The following is a 14,826-nucleotide window of genomic DNA, read 5'->3' on the forward strand; positions in this document are numbered from 1 at the left end:
ATGGAAATTCCCACCCTAGCACTATAGCGATGGTTAAATATGCAATATCTCATCCCAGACCAATGGGCCTAAGAACAGGTTATCAGACATGTGTGCTCACACCACCAAGGAAGAGGACACTGCACACCATGGCTAGGGGTTGCATTCAGGAAAAAAAAAAAGTGAACAGTCAGAACGTTGAGGTGTGACTATGCCAGAAATGTAACCCCAATTCAACAGTGTTGGGAGGTGGAGCCTCTTCTTAAAGGGTGGTGGGGTCAGAAGGACTCTGTGGTCATGAATAGAGTAAAGCTATGGACCTCAACAGGAGGAATCTGGTTTCTTTACATGGCTTTCATCCCTCTCCCTACACGTGAACATGACTTGCTCCTGTCTGGAGGCTGCAGCAAAAGGGACAGGCTTAGCCTCAGGGACAGAGACCATGTCAGGACCGTGAGCCTGAACTTCCTGGTCTTCGGAGCCACGAGATGTTGGGAGCAGTGAGACCCCAGATCCTGAATTTCTTGTAATCCCCTGATCTGAGTGCCTACAGCTGCTCTGAGCACGAGACCTTCAGGAGTTCCTGATGGCAGGAGAGTGGTTTCTGATGGGTTTGGCTGGGGTGTGGCTATCTCTATATAATCTGCCCCTGAACACAATAAAGGGGGCATTCTTGGAGAATTCAAGGATGACCCGTGTCACTGTCTCTCTGTCTGTGTGTGTCTGTGTATTTTAACCTTCAGCTCCCTTGCCTGAAGCTCACGAACTTGGTGCCAGCGCACAGAGCGCAGACACGGGGGTACGGTGCGCAGCAACGAGACACAAATATCTTGTTTATAAATCTCCCAGCACATGTGCACGCCTGCACACAAGTGCACACTGCTATAATAGCACAAACAGATTCGACATGGGTCTGTTTAGGCACACAAGCACACCGAAGACAGAGGTGAACCCTGGCTGCTAAGTAGGATGTACACAAAGCTTTGCAACTTGAACAACAAAAACAACAACCTAATGAGAAAATGGGCAACAGATAAGGAGATAAACACATGGTCACTGAGCGTAAGAAAAGACAATGAAAACCACGAGGGTGCTTTTCTCGTCTGGAAACACAGAATGGCGCGGCTGCCACGGACAACCCTTTGGCGATCCTCTCAGAGATAAACAGGCTTACTGCACGACCCAGCCACTCCTCGGAGGTGAAGAAATAAAAATGCGCATTCAGCTACGAGTAGATATATCCACGGCGACACTATTCTCAGAGCCACGGGTAGAAATAATCCAGATGTCCATCAAGAGGTGAATGAAGAAACAAGATGTTCTATACACACTTGACAGAAAATTATTGGATCATAAAATGGATGAAGTACGACTGAGCTTCAGCATGGACACATATTGAAGACATTATGCTAACTGAAAGAAGCCAGGAAGAAAAAGGTCACATGCTGTATGGTCCACGTCTATAAAATATCCAGAACAGGAGAATCCATAGCGACAGGAACAGATTGGCGGCTGCCAGGGACTGAGGACGGCCAGGGGTTAGGCGAAACTGTTTAGTGGGCACAGGATTTTATTTGGGGTTTCAGAAGTATAGAGGTGCTAGGTGTGCTATGGTGAAAATGTACTAAAATTACACTGAACACTTAAAATTTTAGATTTTTGTGTTACGTGAATTGCAAATTGATTTTTAAAAAATATCTAAGAAAGGAAAACAACGCCCTGCTCCCTTTGTCAAATGTATACATGGCAGGCTCTCACTCGGTTCTCATGCTTTATAAATGCAAAGCATACTTGGGCTCAGGTCAATCACAACATTGGAAAAGGCACTGGTCTAACTTAGTCAAGTGCTCCTTAGCCGAGAACCATTGTTCTTCCAGACATACAATCATCCCTTACTATCTGAGGGAGACTGCTGCCCACCCCTTCATGGTTGCCAGAACCCGTGAGTCTCAAGTCCCTTATGTAAGCGGCATGGTATGTGCATACAGCCTACGCATACTCTCTGTATGATTTAAAGTATTTCTAAGTTGCTTCTAAGCCCTACTATATGACAACAACCGCGTGCCCCCGTAACTCCACTGCTGCACAAAAGAACAGAATGGGTACTCAACACCTGCAAACAAACAGTCAGAGCAACACTGTTGGCGTCTAACAGCCGTTACGCTGGGGCTGGGGAGACAGCTTAGCAGTTGGGGGCACACGCTGCTCTAGCCCATGGGTGGGGAACTCACATGTATGGATGGAACACACAGATGCCGAGGGCTGGCCACACTGCTAAGCTATCCCGTCAGCGCCCTCTTGGCACAGCAGGCTTTACCTCCAAAGACAGGGACGTTAAACTGCTTTCAAGAACCACCGTATACTTAGCAAGGTCTAATTTTTTGTGCCCTGGAAACGTGATCTTCCCCATCTAGGACAGTGGTTCTCAATCCCACTCCACATCAGGACCACCATTGCTCAACTGTGAGTGTGCTTCCAACAGAGCCAGGCTCTCCGGGACTGGGTCGGGAATCCAGGGGTCAAAAGCTCAGTTTTCAAGACTCTCAAATGACTTTAATGTGCAGTCAGAACAGAGAATAGTTCACCTAGGGTGTTCCTTATCTCCACTCCCTGCCTGGCCACTGGTGTCTTAACTTCCTTTGGCTCCCCCTCTCCCCTGCCCTCCCCTTTCTTGCCCTGACCCTACCTCCCAGACATGGGGGCTGCTGGGATTACAGTTCACAGAGCAGATTTGCTCTGGTGTTTTCTAAATGCCAATTATTTATGTTGGAAAGTAGTATCTTTCTAGAAATTAAGCCATTTGACTGGAATTATTCCCTTACTCTCCAATGCCCGTGTACACATTTGTGCTGGTCCTCCTTTGTCCATTCCCCAAACTGTGATTCCATCTCCTCTCTTCTTTCTAAATCCATCCTTCCAGGGCCCTGGGCACTGAGGCCTGCTCCGTTGTTCAAATGTTTGAAGACCAGGCCTTCTGCCTGCTCTGCATTGCCCCCTTCTCCCCGCTGCACAGCAACACAGCTGATGTCCACCTTCCATGTTGTTTCCTGGGCTTTTGCTAACTGGTCTTCAGCTGTTCACTTGAAACTTAGATAATTTATATTCAAATACCTTCTCTGGTGCAGGAACTTAGGATATAAATTTCCTTGAGCCCAGATACAGCTCTATTCCACCAACTTTGAAAAGCAATATTCTCATTATCATTATGATTCCATTTAAATTTTATACCTTCCTTATGGTTTCTTCTCTTACCTGTAGGTCATTTAAAACTTGTTTGCAATGCTAAGGGTCAAACCAAAACCACAGCACACATGAGCCAGGCACTTCCCACTAAGTCATACTGCCTGCCACAGCTGGCTTGTTTTGGACAGTCTCGCCATGTTGCGAGGTGTGCTTGACCAAAGTTACCGGTCACATAGAAACTGTCCTCAGTGAGAAGACACTTCTCATCCATGTCCTCACCGTTTCAACCACGTTGCCAATCAGCTTATACCCAAAACAAACAAGAAAGACACTTACTCTCGCTCCTTCTCCGTCAGCTTGTCGTTGATATTATCTTTGATGGTTGATCTGGACCCCTTATGAATGATGGGATATCTGAGGGGTACTTGTAGGAAAAAGGAAATCATGGAGACCAAATGTGCTGTGTAACCAAGGGCAACGGCAATGCTTCCATCATCTTTTGCTGTAAATTAAAAAAACAAAGGCAATTAAAACAACCACTTACCTCACAAATGTAGCTCTGAGGAGGTCTTATGCAAACACGTGAGAAATAAAACATTAGTCACTTATCTAAAGTATTGAATTTATGCAACTCTAAACACATTACCAAGGCTTGAAATTTTGCCTACTAATTACTCTTAAAGCTATCTCCCAGTGATTAGCGTGTTGAGGTCAACATGTAATACACATCTTACGCAAGAGTTCTCAGTGTGCCCGAATAGCCATTACTTTCTTTTGTCCACTTTAAAGTGGGGAATTAATACTCGAGTCTATCACATAATGTAACGCCATCAGCTCGACAGTGACAAAGACAGGGTCCAAGTGGACAACTTAGTCAAAACCACACTGGTAAAACCCGTAAGCCACAGAGGGAGAGGGAAGACTACGTCTATGCCTCAAAAGACGCTGCTCTCCAAATATTCCAAGTCTGAAGTTGTGGCTGAGCCTGGGATGTCTTCCTGGAGGCTGAACTCTGCCTCCTGCTTTCTAGAAAGAGACTGAAACATTCCGAAGAGCAGAAGGATTGACCTTGAGAAGAAACTCCTTTGGAGGGGAGAGGGGTGCAAGACTCACAGGGGCTCACACTCCGCGACATGGACACTACCCGTTACGGATCTAACACTCCCTTCCTATATGACAAGGTAGGAAAAGGGTCGAAAATTTTCAGAAAGCAACAAAAAGCCTTTTAATGAGCCTCCCAAAGAAGTCAAATGTAAACCGCTAATGGTCAGTACCTCAGTATCTAATGCTTCTCATATTACCAAAGGATAATGGTAACATTAGTTACATTTGCATATTTCTGATTACATACACATCTTTCTTAAGAGAGCAAAGACCTGATTGTGCACCCAATTGTGCATCACCTCCCCGCAGTGGGCAAAACCAAAAGGCATCTTGAAGAGAACTGCACGACAGAAATGAAAATAAATCCAAAGGAATAGCAGACGGTAGAGTCAGGTAACACTGACCTTCTGCTCAGTCCGTCCACGCTCGGCACGGCGGCCACGCTACTCCCCGCTCTCCCTATTAAACACCCTATGAAGTTTCCCGTTCCAGGCCATCACACACCTCCAGCCTCACGGTTAAATACTGTGGTGTTAGATTTCCAATATTGAAGCTTTACACTAAAAGGCATTTTAAAAGGACCACGAGCAGAGCCTTACAGGGCCCAGGAGGATCTCAATGCCCTCCAAAGGAAACCCCTGCCTGGTAGGGAAGCCACCGCAGAGCCCCCAGTGGGAACATGCGAGATCATGTGGTTAATTGCGGCAATCGCAGGTCATGCAACCTCAGATGTCACATTCTGTTGCCAGTCATTTCAGCTGAAAACTGAAAGGTTTAAGGTTCTCAGCATTCTGAGATCTGCCAAAGCCAAACCTCGGCCCTCTGAGGTCTGCTTTCCCAGAAGGCATTAATGAGGCCCGCCACACCTAACAGAGGGGAGTATAGGTTTCCTAGGTGGCTCTGGGCAGTAGACAGGGTAGTGAATGATAGCTCTGCTGGTGCAGAGTCAGAGGGAGAGGGGCGGGTTCTGGAGCAATGGGAGGAACTGTAAGACTTAGGTATGTGAGCTGATACTAACACAACAGGGCTCGAGGAGCTTGAGAGCAACTGAAAAACCCACGATTCCCACATAATAGGTATTTCTGAGTTGTTTTTAAAATGTAGGACCCCATTCAAAGCTGGAGCTTTTGTGTAATTTTTATGATTAAAAAATGCACAAATATATACCAGCTACACAAACATGAATCAATTCAGTGTTCCTTTGAGCCATATGCTGGACAAACTGTTCGTGTTTCAACGCATCTGCACAGTGAGATCTCAAAGCTCTTCCCATCCTGCCTTCCCAAGCCCCGAGGCGTCTGTTAGGGAACCAGGCACCCACTGATCCAGGCAGGACACAACAGTTAAGACTCTAATCTCTGCCACGGCGTCTATGGAATCATTCCATGTTCTCAATGAGACGCTGTTTGACATACGGACTCCCCTTCCCAGGAAATCATGCCTGCATGAGGGACACAGACACAGAGGACATCTGGGTCCCATTACCACAAAAGGTTCTCGTGTTGTAGATTACTTAAGAACACTCAGGCACAAACATTGGGGTTTTTTGTTTTCTGCTCCCCACGTGTCTCAGTCAATGGAACTCAGATGAACGTTCTTTCTGGACACCGTCCTCCCACTGTGCTCAGTGCTCTCTGGCATGCCCTAACCACCACTTTCCCATTCGGGGAAGCATAAATAGTGGGCCCCTTGGTGGAGTTTCGCAAACATGGCTGACCCGTGCAGTGTTAATCCCTGTCTAGCAGAGGCTCTAACACGTGAGAAAATCAGCGGGAAGCCCCTTCCCTAGAATCTCTCCCAGAATGCACACCGGGTCTTTAAAGGCTTGGGAGGTCATTATTCAAAGACCAGGAAGAAAATGGCATCAGGACAGGAATAGAGGCCCTTAGGTTCAGGCAGACTGGTGCTATCTTCAGCTTTGCCACCAGCTGAGTCCTTAGACGGAAATTTTTTAAATTTTTTGACCCTGCAATTCTCATTCATATTCTCTCTCTCACACATAGAAACAAACAATATGCCCAAGGCAATTCTCTGTCCCCAGAGGAGTCTCATGGAACTAAAGCAGCAATATCAAACACCACCGCACTTCTTTGCAATTTTTGAAACAAAGTCTCAGGTACTGGAAGCTGGTTTTGCATTCCTGCTCTTCCTGCCTCCGAGTGTTGGGATTATAGGTACTTGATCAATATCTGTTGGCATTACTGCATTTCCAACACCTGACCTAAATCACCCTCTTACCCTCTTTTCAACGGGACATGAGTTGTTTCTGAAGACAGCTCATGCATTCACTGGTTCTCTGAAGTGGTTACCTGATCCCCCACTTTGAGTCTCTAACACAGACTATGCGTTCAATAACCACTTCTTGCCTAGCCTGATCTGATGCCCACAACAGGCCTGCAGTCTCCTGTAGGCCAGATCAATGACTTAATCCCCTCCACATTCCTTTGACACCTGCAATAGTAGATAACGAGGGGGTACCTACGTCGTTATACCACAGAAGTGTATACAAAGAATGCAAACATAATACTACCGTACGTCCCTCGGGGGACACGGGGTGGACTGAAGAGGACCTTAGGCTAAAATTAAATGTTTGTTTCATCCTATCTCCCATTTCACTCTTCAGTGACTTCACTAGGGGCAACTGCGCACTTTTAAAGGACTGGAGAGTGTATTTGGCTTTGCTGAGCATTCTAAGTGTAGATAGCTGTGGAAGCCATGAGGAACACGGCACTTCAAAGAAAATCAAAATAGAACCGAGTCCCTTGCTGAGCACCCATCAGGGAATTCCCTACTCAGCCTCGTGCAGGCCACAGCCCCTCAGAAGCCCTTGAGGCATTGGCCATATACTGGGAATGAAACAAACTGCCCCCAGCACCCTCAAGGCCCTGCGGGCCTCTCCCCCTCTCTAAGCCTCTTCCCCTGGTGCCAATAAAGACCTGATCTTTGCTCTCCTTCCTTCCTCTCCCATTTGCAAGAATTTCCAATTATCGTTTACTGAGGACTTCCTACATGCAAAGCTCTTTCAAGTATCATCTCATTCAACTGTCCTGAGGAATTGGCAATGCAAATAATCCAGGGGTGATACAAGCTCAGAGAGTACATGATTTCCTAAAATAGCCGTCTTCTCTCCATACTCCAGTGCCGAGGTTTTCAATGCCAAGTCCCTTCCAGCATGACCTCCGATCTTTGAACTTAAGCCCTCTCCAGCTATAGCCTAGTTAGTTTTTTCCTTTCATATTGTGTATTAAGTGTTGCTCCTTAGAGTGGTCTCCTTCCCTGTCTGACACACACTGTCTGGTTAAGTATCTGGTTATTAATTACATCCTTATTGACTGGCTGTTTCCTTCAGCAGGCTGTGGGTTCTATGAAAGGACACAACATGCTTGCTGTCCTTATTAATTAACGTGTATTAATATATTCATTCCAATAATTACACCCTCTGGACTCAGCACAGTGTCTGGCATATAGGTACTTAGTAAATGTATTTTTAATTGTTATTTTATTTATGCGTATGGGTGCCCTGCCTGCATGTATCTGCGCACTATGTTCGTGCCTGATGCTGTGGGGCTGTTGGATCACCGTGAACTGGGGTGAGGCAAATGGCCGTGAGCTGTCATGTTGGGAATGCAACCCAAATCTTCTGGAAGAGCAGCCAGTGCTGTTAGCTGCTGAGCCATCCCTCTAGCTCCCAGCCAATATCTTTTTAGTGAGTGTGGAAAACAATGCACCATGAGCTTTAGGACGTCACAACTTTGCCCAGGACGAACACCAATGCACTGTGTAGGAGAGACCTACCCGGATGCTCGAGGGTCTGTGTGCCTAGGGGGACCTACACGGATGCTTGAGGGTCTGTGTGCCTGGGGAGGGACCTACCCGGATGCTCGAGGGTCTGTGTGCCTGGGGGACCTACGCGGATGTTTGAGGGTCTGTGTGCCTGGGGGACCTACCTGGATGCTTGAGGGTCTGTGTGTCTGGGGGACCTACACGGATGCTTGAGGGTCAGTGTACCTGAAGGGGGGACCTACCCGGATGCTCGAGGGTCCGTGTGTCTGGGGGGGGGGGACCTACCCAGATGCTCGAGGGTCAGTGTGCCTGGGGGACCTACCCAGATGCTCGAGGGCCAGTGTGCCTGGGGGACCTACCTGGCAATGTTGCTAACACTATCCTCAGGCTTCCTTTGCTTTCACAAGCATTAAAGATAAATCAAGATGCAGAGTTTTTATAAACCTGGGTGTGCCCCAATTCTCACAGCACTTACACAAGACTGACTGGACACTAACTCCAACATGACATGGCTTACAGAAGGGAGCCAGAACTGGGACAGAGATTTCCCATCTCCTGGGTATCACCGTCCTGACATCAGGTCCCAGCTACCCATGTGTCCTGTGGGTGGACGGGAGACTCATTAAACTCCACTGGAGTCTATGACCACGACAGCAATGTTCTTTAAAGGGAGTGGAAGAACCCCTGATGAGCACTAACCACCCTCTCCCTCAGTTCCGGGATGTCCGGCTGGCCTTGGGAGCACTCTGCAAAGCTTACTGGGAGAACTGCAAGCAGCATTTATGCTATGGGGGGAAAGTATCAGTTTGCTAACAATGACAGCGGTCTTGTGGGTTGGGGAGCTGGTTCAATGGGTAAATAAGGTGTTTGCTGTGAAAACATGCGTTTGCACACTCACTGACACACACACAGTGTGCATGTATGTATGTATTTATACACATATACATATGTGTATCTGTATATGTATACATGTGTGGTATATTTTCTTTGGTGTATTTGTACAGAAACTAGAAAACAGGAAAGATTTTAAAACACAGGAACTATTTTGAATTTGAATTCTGTAATCCCGCTAATGTATAAATGAGAAGTGAGAATTCAACAAATTAAAGCTATGTTAACAGAAATACCACAGGATACAATTTCAAATAGTTTTCAGAATGGAAACGGCATGATTATAAACAACAGAGTAGTGCCTACTCTGACTCTGCCCCTAGCTATCTATACACAGATTCTCATAAAGGCCAACTAAGACCAGGAAATTACTAGCCCAATATCTGAAGACCATTGAGGTTTTTTTTTTTTTGGTTTTGTTTTGTTTTTTTAAATTTCAAAACAAGACTCAATAATTATTTGTTCCAGGAATAGACTAAATATTTTGTTACATTTTCTACCGGGAACCAGATTCTATGAACTTCTAACTAGGAAGGGACATAAACTCTAAATTCCCCTTTGGACAAAGTATCCATTATCAAAATAACTCTATTCCAACACACATCACATACACCCAATCTTCAGAAGTAAAAAAGAAATAAAATACCTTGGAAGTCCTCAGAATTAGGCAACTTGACACCACATACAAAATAATCCTTATGCTCATTCTGTGAATTTAATCAAAGAATGAAATTAATTCATTGTTCTAAAAAGCAAAGAAGCCACTAAGTCAAATCTAGAGTTCAGCAGGGCCGGTGTCACCGTCTGACATGCGGAGCAGCATGGGACACACGGCAACTGTCACACCACTTTTCTGCATTTCGTTACGCTTGACATTTTCATAGTAACAGCACATGTGCGTCCTCCAAAGAAAACGGCACGTGAAAGTAACATCGTAAAATGTCTTCCTGCCAGGCATGGCGGAGTGTGTCCTTAATCCTAAGGCTTGGGACAAAACAGCAGGAAGACGCAAAGGTCATTCCCGGCTGCACAGCATGCGTGAAGAAGCCTGAATTACATGATAGCCATTTTAGAAAATGGCTTTAAAAAGAAACATTCTCACTAACTCATATCTACTGCATAAATAATAACAAGATTTCAAATTCTATTGTTTTTTCCTCTGAAACCTAGTCTATAAAATAGATTACTATTAACAAAGACACTGTCAAATTTAGCAGACTTGGTTTTCTAAATAATAACCCTAATTAGTCTTATTTCACTATCATCTTTTATATTGACTTTTGAAAATCACAGTTACCTCCGCGATACTGTAACGAACACCAGTGCACGTGGGCCACTTGGCAACCATGTTTCAGAGCGGAGCACACACATCAGAAGGCTCGTGTCGAAACAGTGGATAACTAGCTAAATGAAAAGGCGCTGAAGGGACCAGAAATAACTCGGCATTCTTTGTGCAGATGACAAATCCTATCCGTCAATGTGATAAGCTGATATAGAAAACAATCGAACTATGAAATCTGAGGCCAGCTGTGTGTGTGTGAGAGGGAGAGAGGCCAAAGGCCAGCTCTGGGAGGTGTTCCTCAAGATGGCCGTCTGTCAATAGGACCTGGGGATCGCCAGTTGGGTAGACTGGCTGGCCGTTGAGTCTTAATGTTCTCCTAAACCACGAGAGAGCACATGGAACAATAGCTTGTCAGGAATTTGGAACTCACCAGATCAATGGGGTAAATATAGGAGAGCTCGGAGAGTAGCTGCCTGCACCGGATCGTCAGCTGGGCGTTAGTCTTCAGAAAGAGTTCTCTAGCGAGGAAAAAGGAAAAGTACATTCGCTTATTTCTACCTAGTTAATACGGAGAGGATTAAACGGTCTGTTGTTGGCCAGAGAATTTCAGCAGTGGAGGCAAGAATGACAGACACCCCAAGTCCCGACCCGTTTCCAACAGTGCTAACTATGTTAACGTTCTACGGTGGGCTGCTGTGTGTGCCCAGCACTGTGTCAAGAGCTGTAAAGGATAAGACAACTGAACGCCCATGCCTTGAGTGCCCACCACTGCACACCAGAAGCACTGCAAACGTGTTCAATTATTCCACCGACCACAGTGGGCTATCACTACACTCACTCCTAATAAGGAAGCAAGATTCGGAGTAAACGTTTAATGACCAGTAACTTAGTGAAGCTGATTTGATTTCAGGATTTGATCTACTTGGCATTTCCTTCAAAAAGAAAGGAGGGATCCTTTCACAGCTGCACGTCATAGCTGTCTCAAGAAACACCCTGCTGGGATATAAGAAAAATAACAAAATAAACTAACAGCTGAGCAAAACCCCAAGGCATCAGACTTCGCAAATGTGGCAACACAAAACATCCGCGAACGATGTTTCCTGCCTGTCTTAAAAACTTGGAAACAAAAGGCACTGAACAGAAACTGCAGGTGAGAGCAGAGGGGAGGCCGGGATGCTGCCAAGGGCCTCTGTATACTGGCTGGTGTGTGGACTTTGCTCCAATTTCTAGTCAAGAGTACCCAACTCCTCTGGAAGTTTCTGAATGATGGGGTTACTTTTTATTTCTAATAATTCCCATGTGATAATCTCATTAGGGTAATGAGGTGAGTTAGGGTAGACATCCCAAGGATACAGCTGGTCCACTACAAAGCCCAGGCAGTACCTCCCCCCCCCCCCCTTCCTCCCATGAAGGTGCTGGAAGGGCTGGAGAGCAATCCCTGCATCACTCCTGAAGGACACGGTCCGTGTGTTTCAGGCAGTGATGGGCCTGGAGGACGGCAAGCCCAGCGAGAAGACAGAGCCTCCCCCCACCTGGCTTCCTCCACCTGCCTGTTTACTTGTATCCTTGGCAACCCTTAAGATAAACCGGTAAACAGGGTTTCCCTGAGTCTGTGAGGCCCTTGCGTAAATAACTGAACTGAAGGAGGAGTTTGTGGGAATCGCTATTTATAGCTGGCTGGTGGTAACACAGGCCACCATCTGGAGTTTGTGAAGGTTATCGCCTCACAAGTGTTAGTCTGGAGGAACTGTCAGGGGGTATCCAGGCAGTGCCAGAACTGAATTAAACCGTAAGACACACAATTCTGCCTGATGGGAAAATCTGGGGTCAAAAGTATCGTGAAGTCTCCTGTCTGAAGAGCCCTGAATACTTGATGGCTCTGCCAGGGAGCTGTACAGGGCGCTTCTCAGAGCCCAGCTTTCCTGTCTGCGCCCTGGGGAAAAGAACAGATATTCTCTCTTTTGTTGTAGGTCTAAAATTCTTGAGTCCTCCACTGCTAAAGTTCCTCAAAGGAAACTCTGACACGACAGAACCTGCCACAGGAGTGAGAGAGGGGCTGAGAAAGCCCAGGGGTGACCCTGAGCTATGGGTGGGGCAGCTAGTGTGAGGGGAAAATAAAACCAACTACAGCTGTACAACGCCGGTTTGTCGAAGGGGATTTGAAAATTCAGCAAAGAATCACCATATTGGGAAGAGGAAAATACAGAACAAAAAATGATTTTTTAAGAGAAAAGCCCTAATAATAGCAGCATTGGGGGGGAGGGTATGTAGTGGGGGAGGCTGGAAAGTTGGAGAGGCGGTGATTAGAGAAATATTCTAGGTATTGTTGAGGTAATCAAATGCAATACCAAGAAGCAGAAGTCTGAAGAAATCACTAAAGACAGCAAGCCAGCCAGCTGAAAGGGCATGGAAGGCAAGAGATGCCAAAGTGGCAGCCGCTGTGCTGTGGCCTGGGCATGGAAAAACCGTGGTTTAGGCACTAGTGTTGTACAAACATACAGTCAGTATTCACAGATATCTGTGGAGTTACTGAACGGGGTGCTGAGACACACAGACACACAGGATGTAAGTCAGTAGCAGCCTTTTAAGACACTGCTATTAGTAATGTCCCTGTACCGTAACACTCAGAGGAGCCGTGCTCGGCTGCGTTTACCTTTTCGCGGTACACTCCTTCCTCAGCTCGCCCAGGGATTCCTTCTGATGCTGGAGCTTGCCATGCTCAGTGGAAAACGCGCTTCCTACAGGGGCGAAGGACAGAGAGAACAATGGCAAATGTAACACTGCGGACACGGTGCACAGCCACATCCGCACACGCAGAGCTCAGCTCAGCCACATCCACCCACGCAGAGCTCGGTCTCACTGCGGACACGATGCTCGGCCTCACTGCGGACAGTTTCAGCCACATCTGCCCACGCAGAGCTCAACCTCACTGCGGACACAAGGCTCAGCCACATCCGCACACGCAGAGCTCAGCTCAGCCACATCCAACCACGCAGTCTCACTGCGGACACGGTGCTCAGCCACATCTGCCCACGCAGAGCTCAGCCTCATTGCGGACACGAGGCTCAGCCACATCCACCCACGCAGAGCTCAGCTCAGCCACGTCCGCACACGCAGAGCTCAGCTCAGTCACATCCGCCCAGGCCGAGCTCGGCCTCTGTCCTGGCTGTGAAGGGGTAGCGAGTTAACCAGCAAGGGGACATCGGTGCAGAGGGTTTTGAGATGGGTTAACCAGACGAACTGCAAGTCGACAGTGGTCCAGTCTCTAGCAGAAGCCAAGCAGCAGGACTCAGACTCTGCCCATGGGGTTCTGGACATTGACCAAGAAACCTTTATGAGACTTTCAAACTTCAGACTTCACCCCTGAAAGACGGGGTAACTCATTTTCAACCACAAACTCGACATAACATTACTGAGAATATAAAACGCAGAACAGGAAAGTTACCTGTATTTTGACTGCTACACTACAGTTCATATAAGCAGTTTTATGAACCTTCATCTTGCTTGTATATATTTTAGTGAAAATCACAGGGCACAGGAAACGTGCATTCTGATTTTTCCACATTATGTCACAGGCGTTTTTACATGGTGACAGCCTGAGGTTATGGCTGTATAAAAACTCACCTTTATAGATGTACTTGTAGCACAATTATACATTTTTATCTCACAGGTTCATACTTGAATCCTATTACAAAACATTTCATTTCCTCTCGGTGCTTGCTTTAGTATGTTAATGACTGGTGTGGGTTCATATGCCTGAATTCTGTGACTATATCGAGTGTCTGAAGCTCAGTTTTGTGATAATAAAATCCTTTCCCATCCTCCACTCTGAGAAAATGAGCGCCGTATTCTTGACAGCCCAGGCCTGATTACATCTCCAGAGGTCCTCTGGCAGAGAGACACTGTAAAATCCTGACACACTAAAGCTGTGCATTTGTCAAAGGACTTTGCTTCATCAACTGTGATGCGGTAAGAAGAGCGACTGGACTCTTCTGCATGCCTGCCCACCTAGGGAAGATCAGGGAGCAGGCCGACTTGGACCTTAGCACAAAATCCACACTTAAGCAGTGTTTGTTTGTTAATTTAACCAAGGACTCCAGTCATGCTAGACAAATGCTGGACCACAAAACCAAAACCCTGGCCCTAAGCAATTTATACCCAAGGGTTCTCTAAGCTCCTTTTTCTTCTCTTTCAACTATAAAGACAATAAATGGAAGACTAAGTAAGATCCCAAACTCAATCAAGGAACCCCACTCATCTTCAGAAGCTAAATATCCTTCCTGAAACTTTCATCTTAATGATTTTAAATGACATTAGGTTCACACTCACCACCCACATATGTTAATGATCAAGTGGCCCTGGATTTAGACAGAGTACTCTCTGCATCCTTGTTGCGGTGCCACTGTGACGGGCTGTCCCATCCTGCTTGGACTTTATCGCTGCTTTACTGCATAGGACCTGAAGTGACGCCTGGTTCCTGATGCTGGTCACCTGTGCCTTCTCTCTTTGTACTTTATTGTTCTGGCTACTAGCTAATAAGATAATCAACTAATTAATTGAGATGGGGTCTCACTGTGTTGTGTTGAACTCACAGAGATCCCCCT

General features: G+C 46.5%; 1 protein-coding gene across 3 annotated transcripts in view; it reads right to left on the reverse strand.

Moving 5' to 3' along the window:
* LOC121459049 (UV radiation resistance-associated protein) overlaps nucleotides 1-14,826 on the reverse strand; it is a 215,635-nt gene that overhangs the window by 87,117 nt on the left and 113,692 nt on the right. For all 3 annotated transcript variants that reach the window (XM_041668550.1, XM_041668551.1, XM_041668552.1), the window contains 4 exons: nucleotides 12,876-12,960; nucleotides 10,653-10,740; nucleotides 9,587-9,647; nucleotides 3,499-3,664 (listed from right to left, as the gene is read on the reverse strand). In XM_041668550.1, the coding sequence (XP_041524484.1) occupies nucleotides 3,499-3,664; nucleotides 9,587-9,647; nucleotides 10,653-10,740; nucleotides 12,876-12,960 (400 nt within the window). The remainder of the gene's footprint in view (nucleotides 1-3,498; nucleotides 3,665-9,586; nucleotides 9,648-10,652; nucleotides 10,741-12,875; nucleotides 12,961-14,826) is intronic.

Source organism: Microtus oregoni, unplaced genomic scaffold (genome assembly GCF_018167655.1).
Source record: "Microtus oregoni isolate MIOR12 unplaced genomic scaffold, Mior012 000018F_ref0000195, whole genome shotgun sequence".
In the NCBI taxonomy this organism is placed as follows: domain Eukaryota; kingdom Metazoa; phylum Chordata; class Mammalia; order Rodentia; family Cricetidae; genus Microtus; species Microtus oregoni.